Source organism: Chrysemys picta, chromosome 1 (assembly GCF_011386835.1).
Source record: "Chrysemys picta bellii isolate R12L10 chromosome 1, ASM1138683v2, whole genome shotgun sequence".
In the NCBI taxonomy this organism is placed as follows: domain Eukaryota; kingdom Metazoa; phylum Chordata; order Testudines; family Emydidae; genus Chrysemys; species Chrysemys picta.
The window spans coordinates 91,771,493-91,793,933 of NC_088791.1; the positions used below are offsets into that span (position 1 = coordinate 91,771,493).

At 48.8% G+C, this 22,441-nt stretch overlaps 1 protein-coding gene across 4 annotated transcripts; it reads right to left on the bottom strand.

Annotated features, from left to right (window-relative positions):
* Nucleotides 1–322: 322 nt before the first annotated feature.
* CCDC134 (coiled-coil domain containing 134) lies at nt 323–22,225 on the bottom strand. 4 transcript variants are annotated; one of them, XM_042843501.2, is made up of 8 exons: nt 22,022–22,168; nt 20,362–20,412; nt 8,752–8,864; nt 6,523–6,644; nt 6,002–6,086; nt 4,226–4,407; nt 3,903–3,974; nt 323–2,719 (listed from the first exon to the last, which is right to left on the bottom strand). In XM_042843501.2, exons 3-8 carry the CDS (start codon nt 8,852–8,854, stop codon nt 2,594–2,596), a joined length of 690 nt encoding a protein of 229 aa, XP_042699435.1. In that variant the 5' UTR covers nt 8,855–8,864; nt 20,362–20,412; nt 22,022–22,168; the 3' UTR covers nt 323–2,593. The 4 variants fall into 4 exon arrangements, with proteins under 4 accessions (XP_042699435.1, XP_065419106.1, XP_005302663.1 ...); XM_065563034.1 differs by lacking the exon at nt 22,022–22,168 and adding an exon at nt 21,601–21,691; XM_005302606.5 differs by lacking the exon at nt 20,362–20,412 and having other exon boundaries at nt 22,022–22,225.
* Nucleotides 22,226–22,441: the final 216 nt, after the last annotated feature.

Consider the following 22,441-nt stretch of genomic DNA (forward strand, 5'->3'; position numbering starts at 1 on the left):
AGTTATAGTACTGCGTATGTTAAATGAGACATCCCAGGGGTATTTGTGTCAGTCTGAAGGTGGTAGTTGTGGGACAGAATTTTTGGAATATAGACACAGTATATTTTAGAGGAAGATTCGTCTTTAAAGTGCTACAGTAACTAATTTAGCAGGTAACCAGACAGGATCAAGAGAACTCTTCCAATTGTATCTCAGCACCAATCCAGCCTCCTAAAATGTAGGAGGTTCTCAACAGGCCCAATACCCATTCCCACCACAGAGACACCCCCGGCATGCCCTGATTCAAAACAGCTCCCATTGAAACACTAACAAGATACAATGGTTTGATTTTAAAAATTCTGATTTATTCAAGAAAAAAAATGGTTTCCCCTTTCAATGCATGTCCAAGGAACAAAACAAATGTAACTGGCTCTTCATTTAAAAATAAATGACATTTCCCATCTCTGGCCATGTAAAATAGCCTGAAGGCAGCAAGTCAGACTACAGCGTCCCCTGACAGAGTCCCTTATTCCCCACAGATGGATAATCCCCCAGCAAGAACAAGCTAGGGCTGTGCGATTTGATCAGCGACTGAAAATACATCAAAAACAAATCTTGAGAGAGTAAATTTGAGTTCTCATGCTCAAGACAGCGAGGGGCTGATAGCGCTAGCTGGAGCCAGGCGAATGCTGCACAAGCTACTCATGCACAGCTCTGCCAACGGCCATCAATCCCAACTTGCAGCATCCCCGGCTGTTCCAGTCGTGAGCCCCTGTGCAGTGAGTACCACTTAATACAAAGCCTCCACGCAATTTGGCTCACGTGCAAACATCCACTGGGGACTTGGATGAGATCCATCAAATTCATTTAACTGGCAACCAGCTCTGGATCTGGACTACAGCGTTAGCTGAACTGAGCCCAAGGCTGGATCACTAACCTTTACCTTACTGATGACTATCGAAATGAACATCAGTCAGAAGCCAGCATATTTCTAGTACACTTACAAGAACATGTCTGTATGGAATAGCTGCACATGCAAAAGAGAAGGCTTGTTGCTCTGAGCCAGTAAGGCAGCAGGTCAGTAACAGTGCACTCACAATAACTCTGATTGGATGATTAAATCTACAGTCGGTTGCTTGGTCCAATGGAAAGAATCCATTTTTGACAGAACACATGATCATCATCTCTTTCTTCCCACTGTTTATGTAGTGGCAGGTCAGCCTGCCACGGTGATCTAGTAGGTGGGTCTCTTTTCATTTGAACACAGCAAAATAAAGGTAATTAAAAAAAATCCACAACCCAAAGCACTAGGTGAATTTAGTGAGACTGAAAGTGCCAAACTGGGACCCATGGAGTTTGAGGTCCCCTCTTTATCCACAAAACAACTACAGTAAAGATAGTCACAGCACGGGCTTTGCATCCCCCACAACAACGTGCCTCAAATCTGGAGCAAATGGGATTCTCTAGGGGGAAGGTGGGGAAGAAGCGTTCTGCCTTGGTCTTTTTGTCAAGGCTCCCACTGAGTGCCAGTGGCCATAGTGATTGTCATGTGGGCACCTGTTTCCCCAGGAACTGAGCCGAGACCAGAAACCACAAGTTCAGCTCATGCAAACCACCAGCATAAGGAGACTTTTTTTGGGGCGGGGACAGTTCAGGCTGAGTCTTTACCCCAGATCCTTTGCTGGGAGGTCTTATGGTGACGTTACACTCTCGGGAGCCCGCTCAGTCTGTCCTTGCAAGCACAGCAATCCCCCTCTCCTTCACCCCCCCCCAAAAAAACAGACAACCTTTCCCCCTGCAGCCCTGTGAAAGCGGGCTGCCTCCCCCTACATGGGTGGGGGTTCACCCCGTTGGCTCTCTCAAATCCAAATCAGCCAATGGTCTGTTTAGATTTAAAATTATGTTTCTTTAATAAAACAGCCATTAGAAAGGAGAGATCTGATTGGTGGATGGAGGTTCCAATAATGCAAGATTTGGTATAAGTGGCAGGGGAGGGACTAGCTGGCTAATTGAACCATACAAAAGTGCCATCACCGTTGGAGCCGCTGAGTTACACCCCCATTTCCAGGGGGAAGGGAGCATGTTTAATACATGATACATTGTATTTCTCCAGTAACTGAAGGTTCCCAAGGCCTGTGGGTATCTGGTCTAACCACACACCCTACCATGCTTTCCCTCTGACCAGTATAACTATGCAGCTTGCAACAGAGACCTGCCCAGTATAACTATGCCCTGTATCCTGCATTGTGGTTCCAGGGGGGCAGGTACCACTCTAATCCCTCCCTGCCTCCATGCAGTCTCATTGTTAATATCAACAAAGCCCTACAATGCATGCACCCAATGGATGTTCTCTGCTGGACCCTCTGTGTGCCAATGACTATGGAGAGCTTCCCCACGGGGGGGCTGTATCCAGGAGCTGTGTCCAGTCCCTTCTCAGGATTCAATCCAGTCCTTGTTCGATACACAACAGAAAAAAGGAAAACAAAAACTATTAAACAAATTAAAGGTGACCCGCCCAGCCTTCTCCTGAGGCTGCTGAGGGAGTAGGACACTCTGCTTCCAGGCGCGGCATCTCCCGCCAGCAGGGGTCTCAGCGACGAGGTCGGTGCCAGCGCTATAACTCCGACTGCGAGCGTGAGATGCGGGGCCCCTTGCGGATCTCCTTCCGTTTCTCTTCTTTCTTTCTCCGTTTCTCCTCCTCTCGCAGGGCCTTCTGGAACGTGTCTGCACTGGGGAAAAACTGAGAGCGCAAGGAGGAGCTCAGCTCCGCATGGCTGCAGACAAGAAAAGCAATCCCAGTGCCTTAGTGGTCTCGGGAAGCCTGACAATGTTCATTAATTAAATCTCTTAATCCGTAAAGGGGGGAAAGTCTCCACTCCCTTCTGCCAGTTGTAGCCTTACTGACGTCAGTGGAGAAATCAGGTGATCCAAAGCCCATGAACAGATTCCTGATGACTCCTGTGGGCTTTAGATCAGATACTAAGCTATAGGCAAATCGAGCCCAATTACTTCTGTGAGGCAGGTATGACTGCCCCCATCTTATCGATGGGGACATTCAGAAATAGAGAGATTAAGCGACTTGCCCAAGGCAGTCCCATAAGCTCAGAGTCCCGACTCTCCTAGCCACACAGACTGCAGAAGGGGCCCTCAACTCTGAGGCCGTGCTGGGGGGGAGTGGAGGTTTTGTTTGTGCTCTTTTTGTTTTGTTTTGTTCGCTCTCGGGACAAAGAGAGAGACCAAGCAGGTAACCCAGCTCCTAAACAGATCCTGAACTGATACATCTAATATTACAGAAATTGTAAGTAATAGAAAGGAAATGCATTAGATTATCTTTTGTTTTAGCTCATGAATTTTCCCTATGCTCAGAGGTAATTTTATTCCTGTTTTGTAACTGGGAAGCAGAGTCAAAGGGGAATCCTCTGTGTTTTAAATCTTTTTATTTACCCTGTAAAGTTATCTTCCATCCTGATCTTGCAGGAGTGATTCTTTTACCTTTTTTTTTTAAATAAAATTCTTCTTTTAAGAACCTGATTGATTTTCAGTGTCCTAAAAACCAGGGATTTGGTCTGCGCTCACTTTGTTGACCTATTGGTTGGTATACTATTCTCAAGCCTCCCCAGGAAAGGGAGTGAAGGGGCTGGGGGGGATATTATGCGGGGGATAGGGCTCCAAGTGGCCCCTCTCTGAATGGTTGTTTAAATCACTTGGTGGTGGCAGCAATACTGTCCAAGGACAAGGAAAGGAATTTGTGCCTTGGGGAAGTTTTTAACCTAAGCTGGTGGAATATAAGCTTAGGGGGTCTTTCATGCGGGTCCCCACATCTGTACCCCAGAGTTCAGAGTGAGGAGGGAACCCTGACAGCAGAGGATAAAGGTGGAGGAAGAAACGTGCACAGGGATTGACTTGTGGTTTTGCCATTTTACCTCAGAATGGTCGGTTTTAAAGGGATTCTGGTAATCCGGAGATTTCTCACTAATTCCCAGCTCCTGAGCCATCTGTGGATCAAAAGAAAGTCAGTGCTGGAGAGCATCTCTCACCCTACTGCTCCATGCCCTGCCCCACGTCTCTTATTCCTCCCTCTCCTCCAGCCCCATCTCTCCCCCTCTCGACTCTCTTCTCTCAGTTCCCTTCTCTACCCATTTCTCCAGTCCAATACCCGCAGTCATCCCCCCTCCCTTCGGCCTGTTCCCTGCCTCCAGGGGGGCCAGCCATGCCGGGAGTCAGGATGATAAGCGCAGAGCCTTACCAGTCCGAGCACTTGGGAGTGAGGTCCCTGATCGAACACGCCCGTCTGGTTGCAGAAGCTGATGCCCCAGCGGACCAGGTTGTTCCAGTTGGAGTTGCGGTCAAAGTAATGGTGGACGATTTTGGGGAAGCGCAGAACCACGTCTCCAAAGAAAGCAGTGTTCTCCACCACGTGGGAATAGGCTAGGGGCGGAGTCACAGGGACAGTCAGCAGAGGGTCTTGTTGCACATACACATGTCCACTTCCTTCTGCATGTAAGCCAGCAGAGATCGCCTTCCAGCCAAGAAACTCTTGGCGTGGCCCCTACTTGCGTGGCCAGGCCAGGGGGAAAGCCCTCCTCTTAAGCTGCCAAAAGGACTGCATAACAGTCCCAGTTTAAGTGGTGACATGCAGGATGTGCCCTCAAACACAGCAAGCCCTGGGTGACTGGAGACTTCTAATTGTTTACGTCTGCTCCAGTCAGCAGACGTCCCAACGAGTGGGCACCCCTGGCTGGGTTTGGTTCAGCAGGGCGCTAATAAACACGGCAGAAGACTGCGCTTTCCTACTGACAGAGATGAGGGATGGAAGAGCCTCACCCTCCTCAGACCTGGCCAATGCAGGATTATTCCATACTCTACCAACTTCAGGGGCCTCGTCTAGTCTAGTTTTAAATAACTCAGGTGATGTGGCCTCCAGCACTCATTCCCCTTGGGAGACTGCTCTCCTGTATAATAGGCCTAGGTGTTAGGAAGTGGGTTTTTATACTCAGCCCAACTTTTCCCTTGGTCCATTTCTTGCTTTTAAAGTCAGTTATAAACCCCCTTGGTTCATCTTCCCCCTCCGCTTGCCGTTTACAGCCTACAGGTACTTTAGAAGGTTTGCATAGCCTCCACCCTCCCTCCCGCCATCATTTGGCCAAATTCTCAAAGACAATTCAGTCATCCCACAGGGCTGAATTCATCCCTCAGATACCAATCTATGCATCTCTCTCTGGGTGGGAGTTGTCTGATGGTCTTTGTTTCCTTCATAAATCAACCCTCCAGCCATCATAGATACTGGCCCATAGGCTGTGGACAGGATAAAATACAACTCTCCCCAACCTTGGAGTGATTTTCTCTTCTGAAACCATTACTGGCCAGCAACTGCTTAAAAAGAGGGTAATTGACAGAAGTTCTTGTGTTCCTCTACAATGTATGGGCTCTCAATCCTCATGCTTCAGGTCATAAACTAATCATTAGGTGGGGTCAAGAAGAAATTTCTTCCTCCACATTCTGTATAGCATTGCATAAAGAGATGCATTACGGGAGGTTTTACACCTCCCTCTGAATCATTCAGCATTGAACACCGTTGAAGACAGGATACCAGACAAGGTGGCCCAATCAATTTTTTTGGTCTCCAATGTCCTCCCTGTTCAGCACACTGGACAGAATGCCAAGTGCTTACTTTTCATCAGCCATGCAGAAGAAACAGCCAGATTCTGTTCTGCCTCACAGATCACTGGGAGAGTCCCCTGGCTCCACTCCCATCCCAGGATCTTCTAAATGCTGGCAACAATGATGCAGGAAGCAGGACAAAGAGCCAAGTGGATGAGAAAGGGTTCCCAGATTTTCATAGATTTTTAAGGCCAGCAGGGACCATTAGATCATCTAGTCAGACTTCCTGGACAACACAGGCCATCAAATTTCCCCCGTTACTCCTGTACTGAGCCCATTTGAAATGGCAAATGAGAGGGAGAGAGAAGTATGAAAGAGCACTGGAAACGTAAACTGGGATTAAAAGGAGAGGAAGTCCTACCATCCTTTAGCTTCTCGTCCTGAGGGAAGGGCCCATCTGGAGGCACATCTGCGGCTATAAGGACAGCCCGGGAGTCCTCCAGCACCTGAACATTCAGAAAGTGAACTCAGTGAATCCATCTGCCTCCCAGATCTGATGTTTCTCCTGCCTGCCCCAGGCGTCCTGCCAGCTCCAGGCTCCTCTCACTCCCCCTCCTCCTTTTTGCTGGTGCAGTCTGCCCCGACTCTCCCACCCTGTTTTAAAACATAGCCCCGCCCTCTCACGCCCAGTGACCTTGGTCCAGTTCCCAACCCCACTGCTCACTCTTATCAACCCCCTTCTTCTCCCCTCCTCCCCGTTGTCACGTTCCCATTGTGGTGCTCTGGGCTGGGACACACCCTCAGGAACATGGGATAAGGGTAAGTTGTACTGAGCCCTCCCTGCTCAGACATTGGTGGGAGGGCTGGGCTCCCAAAGAGCACCCAGCAGCACACAAAGCCCCGGAGGAGGGATGGGGGCGGCAGTTAGTGGGTGACGCTCACTTTGAAGAGTCCCTTGAGCATGATGTCGATGATTTTATATTGTTGGTTCACGTCGTTGAGCTCAATCAGGTTCTTCAGAGCGTTCATCTGGTCCTTGCGCTTCACCTCAAACAGCTTCTTATCTGCAGCTCTGTCAAGGATCGCGCCCACTGCCCAGACTTCACTGCTGGACCAGGCCCTGCCTCCTGACAGCATCGCAGAGTCCAACACTGAGGCCTCTGAGGTTATGTCTACATTGCATCTGGGATCGAGTCTCCCAGCCCGGGAGCACATAGTTGTGTTGGCGGTGCTCGCGTTATTGTGCTCAAAATAGCTGTGCAGAACCTCCCCGCCCTCCTATGCTCGAGAGCCTGAGCTGCAACATCACTGCAGCATCTACACAGCTATTTTTAATGCACTAGCACGAGCCCTGCCAGCACACATTTGTGGACCTGGGATGGGAGGCTCACTCCCAAAGGCAGTGTAGATACACCGTTAGGAAACACACACACACACCCGCCCATAGTCTCCCACAGACAGGCCACTTCCCTCTTTCCCAGAGCTGGGCTCGGCCCCACGATCTCATTTTACGGACTTGTAACAGTTTTTCTCTCCCACAACTCCAAACTCAACGATTTCCAGCTGAGATGCACTGACCCATGCAGTGTTCCAGAAGAGAGACCGCCCAGCCCAGTACAACCAATCACTTATGGGGCCTCCATGGTGTCTGAGGGCAGGGTGTAAGTGACTGAGCCTATCCGCTCCATCAGTTCATAGATGGGAAACAGGAGCAGGCTTTTAACAACCCTGCAACACAGACATCTGCCAACAACCCCCTTGGGGCATTTAATAAATACTAAGCACTTATATCGAGCTTAACATTTACAACCCTCTGATATGACTGGCAGTCCCGGAACAGCCACTCTGAACTCATGTTAATTCCCAACCTCTCCTGCAATACACCAGGGGCTTTGAGCATCCTGCAATGCCAATTTGATTAACCCTTCACCAGGAGAGGCTGGCACAGACAGGAAGGATCCATGTCAGCTGCTGATGCCCAGTAAGAATGATAAACACAGAAGAGACATAGACCAGGCTGAGTGAAATCATGTACAAAGCAGCCCCTCACCAATAGCAACAGTGTCAGGCAATCATGGTGAGATAGCCCCATGCATTCATAGTGTAAGTTGGTTAAAGTTTTAAGCTAAAAGTCACTTCAACTAGGCAATTATTTTGACTGGTTCCTTGAGGGTTCACTTAAAGGACAGCACTCCAGATTGTCACACTCCAGTGTGATTCCCCCAAGCTAAGAAGAGAGAAGTAAGGTCCAGGTCCTCAGCTGATGTATACTGGCATAGCTCCAGGGAAGTCAATGGAGCAGCACCAAACTCACCAGTGCATGATCAGTCACTTTACCTGATGAAGAAGTAAGCAATAGCGACTGGGTGGTGTATGCTGATTGGTAAGAGAATTGCCCGGCTGATCTCTAAGACCTGGAAGGAATAGGACCTTTTGGCTTTGATCCCAGCCCTGTGGGAGATTTGGGATTATTTTTGGAGAATTCATATGGACTAAGACAGGACAAACCCTGACAATTCCTGCAAGAATCTCACTGAGAGTATTTGGAAGCAGGGAGAGAAAGTGTATTATGGGTCACTGTACTTTTCTCCCTGGGAGCACAGGACAGGTCACCACACTGTGGCTGAAACTCTTGTCTAGAATACAATCTGTACCTACTCTGCGCCAAGCTGAGAATCTGCCTCTATGCTAACCAAGGATAAAAGAATGAAGCGAAATGGGTCTTATATAAGCAAACTACTGAGCCTAGATAAATCCTCCCTACAGAAGAGCAAAGATGTGCCAGCTCAGCAGTTCTGATGCTATCCCATAATCAGAGAAATCAGAGTCAGGGTCATCTAGTTCATCACCTATCGCCTGGCTAACACAGGCTTGGTCTTTGCAATTCCTCTTCTCAGCCCAGCTCTACCTGATTCAGTTAATGCAGTTCCCACCATTGCCCCTGGAGACTGTTCCCCAGTGTGTTAGATCTCACAGTGAGGAAATAGTTCCCAATATTCAGTCTGCATTTTCCTTAGTTCACATTATCTGTAATTCTAACCCTGAGGCCCCCTCAATAACTCCTTTCCCTCTTCGGTGCTTAATCCTTCTAATACCTGTCAACTGCTCTTGCAGTCCTCCCTCCGCCCGCCCTCACTCACAGCCCAAGCGCAGGCCTGGAGAGAAGGATACAGATTTCCAACCCAGAGTCTATGCTCTGTTTCTCTGTGTCTGAAGAGCTGCCCCTGGACAACATCAGTGTGAAGAGAAAGGTGCAGACCCGGAACAGATCCATGTCTGAAGTCCTGGATCAGAACAAAACAACAACAAAGACTTCATGAGCTGGGTAAGATGTACAAACCTCCCCACACATCCCAGCGCCACGTGCCACACAACCCTCTGACATCCGGAGCCAAATAGCATCCCCAGGACAGATGACAGGGTTCTTGTTGAAGAGGCTCCTTCCTCATCAGTCTTATATCCATTTCCCTGTCTTCTCCCCACTGCACAACAAGTGCATTAATAGGGGGAGGCAGGGCTGCCATTTCCTCTTACGTTTCATCCAATAGTTACTGGCAGAAGCAGGATGGTGGTCAAGATCCATCAGGAACTTAAGACTGCCCAGCACAAGAGACGGATATCAGACTATATGGGACAGGGCTCTGACCCCGTTCACCAAATCCAGTTATTCTCAATGAAGTCTGAACTCCGTTAAACCTACTCTTCAAACTTGCCTTTAGCAATGGTGTTCTATGCTACTCCCTAAAGCCACTTCCGTAAGAACTTCCTCCGAACTTCCAGCCCAAACAGTTCTATGTTTCACTGCAGGATGTCACTCCCGTTCCTGCCTCGGCATTAGCTCCTTGGGGGTATTATCTATGCTGTCCTGTTAGGATCCCCCCATTTAATCACCTCAGCAGGGTAGGGAGGCACAACCAACAATTATAATTCAAAGGGGGGGGGGACTCAGCTCAAAAAGTTTGAAAACTGCTCAGGGTGCAGGGAGAGGGATAGCTAGGGCCTAGGAGCTGTGTGCAGTGAGGCATGTAGCTCAAGATGCACGGAGAGGAGTAGCTAGGAGCTGTGTGCAGGCAGGGGGTTGCTCAAGGGGTAGCTACGAGCTGTGTGCAGTGAGGCGTATAACTCAGGGTGCACGGAGAGGGGTAGCTAGGAGCTGTGTGCCGGCAGGGGGTAGCTCAGGGAGTAGCTAGGACAGGGGTCCCCAACGCAGTGCCTGCGGGCACCATGGCGCCCACCGGGGCGTCTAAGTGCGCCCGCGTACTGGCTGGCAGATAAGCATCTGCCGAAATGCCGCCGACAAGCAGCGTCATCCAGAGGGATCACCGCCGAAATGCCGCTGATGCCTATTGACGTTGCCGCTTGTCGGTGGCATTTCGGCGGATGCTCGTCCACCGCCACAGTCCTCCATGGCTCGTCGTCTGGCGCCCGCCAGACAAAAAAGATTGGGGACCACTAAACTAGGAGCTGTGTGCAGGCAGGGGGTAGCTAGGAGCTGTGTGCAGTGAAGCATGTAGCTCAGGGTGCAGGGAGAGGAGTATCTGGAGCTGTGTGCTGGGGCGGGCACACCTTGTTGCAGTCGCTGCTCACCGAGGGCTCTGCTGGCCCTGGAGCCGGGACCCCCGCCTGGGCGGGTCTTACCAGCTGCCCGAGAAGTCAAAGGGGGCTGGGAGCTGGGGAGCAGCCACAACTCTGGTGACCAGCAGCAGCAGGAGACAGGGAATGCCGCAGTTTTCCGCTCCATGGCACCAGCCAAAGCAGCAGCTGCCCGGCACTACCCAGCTCCAGCCTCCAACCTGGCCAGGGGGCAGGGTCTAGGGGGACTGCAGGAGAGAAGAAAGTGTGTATGTGTATGTGGGTGTGGGGGCAGGAGGGTGTGGAGCTGCCCTCAGGACTGCCTCACTCTGGATAAGGCACTGCAGTTTGGAGGGGGGGGACAACGCCCTCCCGAGGCCCCTCCCCCACAAATCTGCCCATGGTCTTCCGGCTTCAGCCCTACAGGGAGTGCCACGGCTCCCAGCTTCAGTCCCGTGGAGGACTCTGGAGCTCATGGCTCCCAGCTTTAGCCCCACGGGGGGCACCAAGGCTCCAGACTTCAGCTGTGGCCTCGCCGCCCCCCTGAAAACAGCCTGCGGACCCCAGACCCCTCCCGGTTAAGAACCACTGCACTAGTGTATGTGGTAAATAAAGACAGGCACTGTAGGATCTGCATAACAGAAATCGCTCTGCGTGGGGGATCCAGTCCCTGAACAAGAAAAGAGAACGCCACCATATCAGGTAGAAGTGGTCCTGCCTGGAGTGCTAGATTTACAGTAATCCCTCAAGTAGGGGATGAGAGAGACGTCAAGGAGGGTCAGAGAGGTCCACATATAAGTCAACATGTGCCTTCTCTCCAGGCACAGATTTCTTGGCACATATCAGGATAGATACGGTCTACAAAGAAAAACAGTCCCTGGTTATTCAGGTGCTGGGATTGAGAGCACTCTCAAGAGTCTATTCTGCTTCTCCAAGGGAAAAGAACATTACTTATGGAGAGCAGCAGAGCCACCCAAACCACCCCCCTCCAGGCCACTCCCTCCAGGGACAAAGGCTCACAGTTGACAGGACTAAAGTTTTTATTGCAATGTAACAAACACTGCAAGTCAATTCTTTCTGAATAGGTAATTTGTCCAACTGAAACAGGGGATCTGCACTGGTAGCTGCAAATCCCAGAACATGAATCATTGGGTAAACCTCTCTCCCATAGGAGTCAGAGTCCCACCACGCCAGACTACCAGGTTCAGAGACGCTGAGCGCAGCATGAGGGAGAGTTACAGAGCAGACAAACTGAAGGCTGCAATCAAATGCATGCTTTTTGCTATGTTTCTGAGGCCTCTATGGCCAAGGGCAGCACTTCCAGGAGCTAAAGTATCAAAGTGATCACATCCAGTATTATAAAATGTAAGGTGCTTTTTTCAAATCCTGAGAACGTCATGGGCCCTCTCCAATTCAGGAGCTGAGCAAAGGCTGCAAGGAGAAATGTTCTGGTCCCAGTGAAAAGTAGATGCACTGCTTTAGGCACAATACTGCACAATACACAACAAAGAGCCTAGTCCTTGTGAAAAATTTACAGTGGAGATCAAAGCTATGGGCTCAAACAGAGCGTTTGCAGAGCCTCCTGCAAATGAGAGTGAGGGCCAAAACAGAGCTGGGATAAGTAGACGCAAATTTCACCAAGCCAGAGGCAGCTGCTCAATCTCGGTGATTCTCCTTAAGGGTTTGGGATCGAAGGAAAAGGAACAGCCTGTGGACTGAAAGATCATCAGCTGTCACTTGGGATTCAGACACCTGTTTGTGTGCGACTGTGTGTGTGTGTGTCCTTAGCCAACATCCTTGTCTGCTCCCGTGTGATGCTACAACCATAAGGAGCAGACTGATATGTCAGAGGGATCTAGGTGGAAAGGTCTGTGGCAGCTGGAGTCAGCTAGTCAGTCCATTGGGAGCTTCCAGCCCAGCTGTACAGTGAATGACCAGGCTGACAGCAGCTCTCTGGAAAGGGGATGGGAAGAATTCCTGCCTGTAACTGCTTTGTTCTGCTGCCCAAGGTGGCTCGGCTGGGCCCTCCTTCTCCTGCTGCTGAGAAGTCTTGGGCAGAATCTGTGGTGACTGTTTCCTCACAAGGGCCTCCAAAACCACAGACTCCTTTTAAGTGGGGCACAGTATGAAGAGACGCTGGCTGGCTGAAGGGAGAACAGGGAAATAGAGTGTGCAGCAGCCCCCTCTGGGGCAGTGGAGAGCCATCAGTGCTGAACCAACAGACGGGCAGCACTGCCGCGGAGAGATGTAAGCAGATGCACACATAGGTAACAGAGGAGTTGATGGGGACTGGGAGCAACTCATCAGCTACCTGAGGGGAGAAACAAGGGGGAAAGAGAAACAGGGAGCCAGAGGCCAAATTGCCTCATCACACTGATCCAGTGAAATAGGAGGCTAGTGGGACATATTGCACAGTTACAGCTCACACTGCTGTGATCCCACCTGCTCAGGTTCAATTCTCTTGTGAAGATGAGACTACAAAGAGCACAGATCCACCCAGACTAGACCCTCCTGGTTCAGATAAGCGAATCAGCCAGGACTAGGGAGCAGCACTGACGGGGGAGGTCACTTGCACAAGTAGGTTGAAGTCCTGCTCATCCTGTAGCAGAGACCCTCATTTCGCCTGCCCAGAGAAGCAAAATCACACAAGAGCCTCAGAGGAGTCAGAGCATTTGGGCAGGTCTCCGGTGCAAAAGGTAACTGTGTCTGAACATGGCTGTCGGCCATCACATTCACTGACCCGGGGCTGACTTGTCTACATGCATTCAGCCCCAGGTTGGCTAACAAGCCTGCCAACAACTGCGCTGAGACATGGTTACATTTCTTAGGGTACGTCTATACTTACCTCCGGGTCCGGTGGTAAGCAATCGATCTTCTGGGATCGATCCCGGAAGTGCTCTCCGTCGACGCCGGTACTCCTGCTCCGCGAGAGAAGTACGCGGAGTCGACGGGGGAGCCTGCCTGCCGCGTGTGGACCCGCAGTAAGTTCGAACTAAGATACTTCGACTTCAGCTACGTTATTCATGTAGCTGAAGTTGCGTATCTTAGTTCGAAGTGGGGGGTTAGTGTGGACCAGCCCATAGTGTCAGAGAAGCTGACGAAAGCTGGAGCTGCTCACTGCCCTTAACAAGAAGGTGAGCAATGCTCCCATTTGCCAGCAGGTCTTCTTGCTCCTGAATGCTCCCAATGGACTTCTGACCTTTAACACTACCGCATAAAGAGCTGTTGTTTAAAGAACACTAGTCCCATATGTTAGATGGCTTAAGTCTTTGCATTTGCGTTTCCAGCCTAATAAACCCCATTAAATCTGTCTGACTGACGTGCACACACATGTCTGATCTATGCTGGGAAATTTACCCCCCCCCCAAATTCTAACAGGTTCTAAAATTGGTTCACTAAATCAATATTAAAAGTGGCCAATTTCACAAAGCTGAAAACTTTGTTATGAACCAAATCAGCTGAGAGGAAGAATTTAATCAGAAAAATTTGAATGATAATTGGGAATTGTTTAAGAATACTTTACTAGATGCCCAAAAAGCCACAATTGAGGAGGAAGGCCGTATGAGTTAAAAAAATCGACCTGGTTTAGAGGGGAAGTGAAAGCAGCTATAAAAAAAAAAAGATAACAAATGGAAGAAAAAGGAAGTCGCATAATAATTAATATAAACCATAAGCTAGGAATTGTAGAAAATTGATAAGGAAGCAAAGGAACACAAAGAGAACTCTATGTAGAGTTGAGGACAATAAGGAGTTTTAAAAATATATTAGGAACAAAAAGAATCCTAATAATGCTATTTGTCCATTACTAGATGAAATTGGTAGAATCATCAATAACACTGCAGAAAAGGCAGAAATCTTCAATAAATATTTCTGTTCTGTATTTGGGAAAAAAACAGATCATGGTGATGATAACACTATTTCCTTTCCACTAGTATCTCAGGCGGATGTTAAACAGCAGTTACTAAAGTTAAACATTTTTATATCAGCAGGTCTGGATAACTTACATCCAACAGTTTTAAAAGAGTTGGTTGCTGACCTCACTGGACTGTTAATGTTGATTTTTCCAATAAGCCTTGGAATACTGGGGAAGTTCCAGAAGACTGGAAGAAAGCTAATGTGCCAATATTTTAAAAGGGTAAACAGGATGACTGAAGTAATTATAGGTCTGTCTTTCTGACATCGATCCAGGCAAGATAATGGAGCAGCTGATTCAGGACTCAAAGAATTAAAGGAGGGCAATATTATTAATGACAATCAACACAGGTTTATGGAAAATAGATCCTGTCAAACTAACTTGATATCTTTTTTGATGAGATTACAAATTTGGTTGATAAAGATTAAAATAGTGTTGATATAGAATCATAGAATATCAGGGTTGGAAGGGACCTCAGGAGGTCATCTGGTCCAACCCCCTGCTCAAAGCAGGACCAATTCCCAACTAAATCATCCCAGCCAGGGCTTTGTCAAGCCTGACCTTAAAAACCTCAAAGGAAGGAGATTCCACCACCTCCCTAGGCATTCCAGTGCTTCACCACCCTCCTAGTGAAAAAGTTTTTCCTAATATCCAACCTAAACCTCCCCCACTGCAACTTGAGACCATTACTCCTTGTTCTGTCATCAGGTACCACTGAGAACAGTCTAGATCCATCCTCTTTGGAACCCCCTTTCAGGTAGTTGAAAGCAGCTATCAAATCCCCCCTCATTCTTCTCTTCTGCAGACTAAACAATCCCAGTTCCCTCAGCCTCTCCTCATAAGTCATGTGCTCCAGCCCCCTAATCACTTTTGTTGCCCTCCGCTGGACTCTTTCCAGTATTTCCACATCCTTCTTGTAGTGTGGGGCCCAAAACTGGACGCAGTACTCCAGATGAGGCCTCACGAATGTCAAATAGAGGGGAATGATCACATCCTTCGATCTGCTGGCAATGCCCCTACTTATACAGCCCAAAATGCCGTTAGCCTTCTTGGCAACAAGGGCACACTGTTGACTCATATCCAGCTTCTTGTCCACTGTAACCCCTAGGTCCTTTTCTGCAGAATTGCTTCCTAGCCATTCGGTCCCTAGTCTGTAACAGTGAATGGGATTCTTCCGTCCTAAGTGCAGGACTCTGCACTTGTCCTTGTTGAACCTCATCAGGTTTCTTTTGGCCCAATCCTCTAATTTGTCTAGGTCCCTCTGTATCCTATCCCTACCCTCCAGCGTATCTACCACCCCTCCCAGTTTAGTGTCATCTGCAAACTTGCCGAGAGTGCAGTCCACACCATCCTGCAGATCATTCATGAAGATATCGAACAAAACCAGCCCCAGGACCGACCCTTAGGGCTCTTCGCTTGAAACCAGCTGCCAACTAGACATGGAGCCCTTGATCACTACCCGTTGAGCCCGACGATCTAGCCAGCTTTCTATCCACCTTATAGTCCATTCATCCATCCCATACTTCTTTAACTTGCGAGCAAGAATACTGTGAGAGACCGTATCAAAAGCTTTGCTAAAGTCAAGGAATAACACATCCACTGCTTTCCCCTCATCCACAGACCCAGTTATCTCCTCATAGAAGGCAATTAGGTTAGTCAGGCATGACTTGCCCTTGGTGAATCCATGCTCACTGTTCCTGATTACTTTCCTCTCCTTTAAGTGCTTCAAAATTGATTCCTTGAGGACCTGCTTCATGATTTTTCCAGGGACTGAGGTGAGGCTGACTGGCCTGTAGTTCCCCGGATCCTCCTTCTTCTAGATGGGCACTACCTTAGCCTTTTTCCAGTCATCCGGGACCTCCCCCAATCGCCATGAGTTTTCAAAGATAATGGCCAATGGCTCTGCAATCACATCCGCCAACTCCTTTAACACCCTCGGATGCAGCGCATCCGGCCCCATGGACTTATGCTTGTCCAGTTTTTCTAAATAGTCCCGAACCACTTCTTTCTCCACAGAGGGCTGGTCACCTTCTCCCCATACTGTGCTGCCCAGTGCAGCAGTCTGGGAGTTGACCTTGTTTGTGAAGACAGAGGCAAAAAAATTATTGAGTACATTAGCTTTTTCCACATCCTCTGTCACTAGGTTGCCTCCCTCATTCAGTAAGGGGCCCACACTTTCCTTGACTTTCTTCTTGTTGCTAATATACCTGAAGAAACCCTTCTTGTTACTCTTAACATCTCTTGCTAGCTGCAACTCCAAGTGCGATTTGGCCTTCCTGATTTCACTCCTGCATGCCTGAGCAATATTTTTATACTCCTCCCTGGTCATTTGTCCAATCTTCCACTTCTTGTAAGCTTCTTTTTTGCGTTTAAGATCAGCAAGGATTTCACTGTTAAGCCAAGCTGGTCGCCTGCCATATTTACTATTCTTTCTACACATTGGGATGTTTTTTTCCTGCAACCTCAATAAGGATTCTTTAAAATACAGCCAGCTCTCCTGGACTCCTTTCCCCCTCATGTTATTCTCCCAGGGGATCCTGCCCATCAGTTCCCTGAGGGAGTCAAAGTCTGCTTTTCTGAAGTCCAGGGTCCATATTCTGCTGCTTTCCTTTCTTCCTTGTCTCAGGATCCTGAACTCTACCATCTCATGGTCACTGCCTCCCAGGTTCCCATCCACCTTTGCTTCCCCTACTAATTCTTCCTGGTTTGTGAGCAGCAGGTCTAGAAGAGCTCTGCCCCTAGTTGGTTCCTCCAGCACTTGCACCAGGAAATTGTCCCCTACACTTTCCAAAAACTTCCTGGATTGTCTGTAGTATACTTAGACTTTTATAAAGTTTTGACTTAATACCGTGTGGCATTTTGAAGAAAAACTAGAATATAAAATTAACATGGCAAACATTCAATGGATTAAAAGCTGGCTAATCGATGAGTCTCAAAATATAACTGTAAATGGGGAATCATCATTGAGAAGATGTGTTTCTAGTAGGGTTTTGTGGAGATCAGTTCTTGGCTCTATGCTATTGAACATTTTTATAAGTGACCTGCGAGACAACATAAAATCATCACTGACAAAATTTGCAGATAACACAAAAATTGAGGGAGTGGTAAATAATGAAGAGGACAGGTCACTGATACAGAGCAATCTGGATTGCTTGGTAAACTGTATGATGGGGGACTCTACCCTGGGAAGCAGTGACTCTGAAAAAGATTTGGGTATCATGGTGGATAATCAACTGAGCATCACCTCCCAGTATGATGCTGAGGCCAAAAGAGTTAATGCGATCCAGGATGCATAAACTGGGGAATCTCGATTTGAAATGGAGAGGTTATATTACCTCTGATATTTGGCACTGGTGCGACCGCTGCTGGAATACTGTGTCCAGTTTTGGCGTTCACAATTCAATTTTATGTTGATAAATTGGAGAGGGTTCTGAGAAGAGCCACGAGAATTATTAAAGGATTAGAAAACATGTCTTATATAGTGATTGAGTCTATCTATTTAGCTTAAGAAAGAGAAGGTTATGGGATGACTTGATTGCAATCTATAAGTACCTATATGGGGGGGAAATATTTAATAATAGGCTCTTCTGTCTAACAGAGAAAAGTGTAACACAATCCAATGGCTGGAAGCTGAAGTGAGACAAATTCAGGCTGGAAATAAGGTGTACATTTTTAACAGTGAGAGTAATTAACCATTGGAACAATTTACCAAGATGTGACGGGGTGGACTAGGCCCACAGGCCCCCAGCTAGAGGCCTCGGGGTCTTGCCACACTTGTCCCAGGTAAGGAGCAGTGGAGAGGTCCTCAAAGCAGGCTAGAGTGGCTGCAGGGGAAGCAGCCAATCAGGGCCCAGGAGGGCCCTAGAAAAAGGAGCTACAGAGCAGTCAGAGACAGAGTAGTTCCTTGCTAGAGTTGGAGGAGTGTGGATGGCTGAGGGAACTGCAGCACAATGGACAGCCCAGTGCTAATAGGGACTGGGGAAGCAAGGAAGAGCTCCTGGCTGACTATTGGTCCTGAGCTTAGAAGAGCCCTGAACTAAGGGTAAGGCATTGGTGAAGGCTGCCCTCCCGCCACAGGCCACTGGGGAAGGGCCTACAATTGGATATCAGTAAACCACCAGAAGGGGACTGAACTCTCAAGAGGCCCAACTGAAGACTAGGGCCAAAACAGACTAAGACGGCAAAACCATTGCCTCCAGGGAGGAAGCCCTGGGGGTATGGCCTAATGGCAGAGTTGGGATTGGTTTAAAGACTGCGGACACAGTCAACCACGGGGGGTGCTCATGAGAGGTAGGTGCTGACCCCATTACACAAGGGTTGTGATGGATTCTTCACCACTGGTCATCTTAAATCAAGAAAGATCTTATGCTTTTCTAAAAGATCTGCTCTAGGAATTGTTTTGGAGAATTTTTATGGCCTGTCTTATACATGAGGTCAGACTAGATGATCACAATGGTCCCTTCCGGCCTTGGAATCTATGGAGCTGTATTGTAAACCAGGCTCCAGGTCATCTGGACCATTTGTACTGAGCCACCATCTTCAGCAGGCTCTGAAAATGGTTTAGGCCACCTGTAGCATGATTCACACTGCAGTTCCAAGGGGCTTTACAATCACATTAGCTAACCTGCGTTTCAAGTCGGTTAGAATTCTGTGGACATGTTTCCCACCCAGACCAGGCCACTGGTTTACAGGGCTTGGGGTGGAAATTTTCAGGTGATGCTCTTCTGTGTTTTCTCTAGGAAAAAATTCCCCTTGGAAGTTGGAATCTTTGCCTCACTCTTCACCATCTTAGGGATCATATGAGAGGGAGAAATTTGAAACACACATTCCCCACCTCCCACTGAAACAATCTTTGCTGACGCAGAGTTGTTGCCACAACCTCCGGCAGAGAGAAGGTTGGGAAGCAAAGGCCTATGTTGTTCCAGATGGGAAGCAGTTGCCACTAATATTCTCTGCCAGCTCTGTCCAGCTGGTTGGTTCAGCAGAAAATCCATTTGTCTGAATTGGTCGCCTGAATCTCCCAATTTAGATTGTGTTTAAAAAGTCACTATGAATAGCCTGGCTTTAAGAATGGTTACCATTTTCAATTCCATTAGAGGGGGGCAGTAAGCTGTAAATATTCTCCTGCGGTAACTCAAAATCCACAGCATCTGGCTAGTGCATGAGAAGAAAATCTGCAATCTACCTACAGCTTCCGGATTCGTGTCACCTTGGTATCTGAGCTCCTCACAAGCAGTTAGGGATTTATTCTCACAACAACTCCAGGAGGTAGAGATGTATCATTATTCCCACTTGAATTTAAAATACACACACATATAAGGAATTGGGCAGAGAAATTAAGTCACTCGCCCCAGGTCTACAGAGAGTCTGTTGCAAAGCAGTGAATGGAATCGTCAGAAGTCTCTGGCTAGCCCTCTGCTTTAACCACAGACCTCTTTGGTGAAATGGATCGATTTAGGTGCCTTGTCCGAGCTGAACAAAATGTAAAAAACAAAACAGCATCAGTGGTGGAAACTATACAAGATATTCTCACTTCTTTACATCTGAACAACGCAAGATATTATTAGTAACACAGGTATGGAATAATTAAATACAATGACCTCAATGGTCCCTTAAAATGCAGATTAGATAGATTAAATATTCTGGGGCAGATCATCACATGGTGTTAATTGGCATCACTCCTATTGAAGTCAATGGAGCAACCATGATTTACGCCAGCTATGGATCCGGCCCCAGCATATTTAATTTTAGTGGCTTGTGTTCACTTGAGGGAAATCAGCAGCACCTTAAAAGGCTCATGTGTGGTACGGTTAACCCATGGAGCTTCCCTTTAAGCACTGCGGGAGCCAGTCTTTATCACACAAGGTGGTAATGGTGTGGAAATTGGATTAGCTCTCATTTCCCCAGCAGTTTTCTGAAAAACCCATCCATCTGATTGTCATCCACACATCAATTACAGAACAGCAAGCATCACACAAGTAGGACATAATTCTGTCTCAATGCAGGCTGTGAAAAATCTTGAAAGGTATCTGTCCTTTTTAATAGAATAGGAGCATAAGAGTAGAGGGGGAGGGAGGAAATGAGACCATGATGTGACAGAGGAGAGAGTCCCTTTATGGAATGTGCATACTCCCTGTAATTGTTGTCCAGCACATAGATGATATGAGGATAGGTGCCATGTGTGGGTGGGTGTGAAGGAGAGATCCAATTACAGAAAATGTCAGTGTTTGACAGCAACAGAGTCTTTTATAAAAGTGACATGCTTCCAACACTGGAAAAAGGGAAAAGAAAATTACCTCTCCTAATCATGTCAGAGGGATTATCTATTGGGATACATCGAAGAGTAACTGCAGGAAAGATCAAAGTGATTTATAGACATTAATTAAAGCATCACAAACAACCCTGTGAATTCCACGTTTCTATGGGGCATTCAGCAGAGATCATCTGTTGGAGTCTAGCAGGCGTAGCCTATACCAGAGGCAATAGGTGCCATGGACAGGGGGGAAGAAGGTCTGGTGGCCTTCAGTCCCTCATGTCTTTTTCTTGCACTCCTCTGCTCCTGAGAGATGCAGAGAAGCAGACTTTAAGAGAGAGGTGTATGAGGTCAGAAACAAGCTTCCTCCTTTGTGGTATAATAATGCAAAGTCAGAGGCATTATGGGGAGTTTAAGCCTTCCTCTGAAACATCTAGATTTGGCCGCTATCAGAAACACAGGATAATAGATCAGCAAGGTCATTGGGCTGATCTAATATCACAATCCTTTCCATAGTTATAAATAGGACACCATTTTTTGCACACAACATATCAGACTAACATCTAATCAGAAAGTTACCCTCTTAGGCAGGAACAAAACCGTACCAGGTACCGGCCAGACTCCTCAATTAAGTATTGCTAGTAGTGTGAGCAAGGAACTGAAAGACAAAGGGGATCTATGCAGTGCTTAATTTGCATCATGGATGAGCACCGGCGCCTCTAGGCTTGGCAGTTCATAGACCCAGCACCTCTGGGCTTGCCCCGTCAGTTATGAAAGTAAAAAAAATTTCTTGAGCCCTGGCACCTAATTGTTTGAGCCCAAAACCTCTTTCATTACAAAATTAAGCACTAGATCTATGCCTAGCTCTGCCTATGACTCATGGCCTGCATGACCATGGAGGGCGGGGGGGGGGGCACTCAACTTAGCTGTACTGCAGTTTACCCATCTGTAAAATGGGCATAACAACACAGCTACCTCACAGGGTGTTGTGAGGCTGGTCTATGAAGCACTCTGAGATACTTTGATGAAAGATGCTCTAAGTGACATGGAGAAGACCATCCAGCCCAGTTATTTGCTTGCATTTTATTAGCTTGATCTCAAAATAGCTCCCTGCACAGGACAGGTCCTCTGCATTGCCTAGTCTAGTAGGGTGGCTATGTCTTGTGGCCAGTCTGAAGTTAGGCTACCGTCATTCTCCAGCAATCCACCCCCTCCTCTCCGTTAACCGCTCTGTGCCTAGCCATGAAGAACAAGCCAGGGATGATCCATCCCGGGAACTTACGGTGGTGCCCCTGAAAGGAAGGAACAGGTTCCTGCTCCTTACACCGCAGGCGGCGCGGTGGCTTGTTAACCAGGAGATTTCAGTCAGAGAAGCGCTGCGGGGCTGGCGCAGGGCCCCAGGGCAGCTCAGCGCCAGGAGGGCGGGCTACAGCAGAAAGCCACGTTCCAAGCCCACGAGAGAGCAACGAGCCTCCCCGGCGCTGGGGGCTGGTGCCACTGCACCCTGCAGGCCTGGCCGCTGTGCCGAGCCGGTCTCTCTCCCCGCCGGCCGGTGCTGAGCAGCCCGCGGCGGGCAGCAGCTGGCCCCGCGCCCGGCACGTGCGGGCAGCGCTCAGCCCGCGCTCCCCCGGGACCGGGCTGCGCTGCGATCGCACCTGCCGCGCGCGGGCCGAGCAGCGCCTCCCCCCGGCCCGCGCCCTCACCTGCCGCCTCCGGGAGGCTCCAGCCTGCGGGGCCGCCGCTCACTGGCACCGGGCTGTCATGCCGCCGCCGCTCTTCTCCTGCCCGGGAGCGGGCTGTGCGGGCCGGCCGTGCGGAGAACGATCCAGCATGCACCGCTCGGCGATGTCACTTCCTGAGCCCGCCGCCGGCCCCACGAGCCGGGCCGGTGCAGGGCGCTCGGGCTCAGCCGCGGCGGAGCAGCAGGTTACCAGGGCAGGGTGCTGTCTTGGCCCGGTTTCACTGCACAGCTACAATCATATTGTTCTCTGGACTTCAACCTGGTGACAACACAGGCCACTGAATCTGGTCCACAATTTGGTGTCACACACACAGAGAGACAGACCAGGTGTCCCGATTTTAAAAGGACCATCCCGCTGAAAGGGGCTTTGTCTTCTATAGGA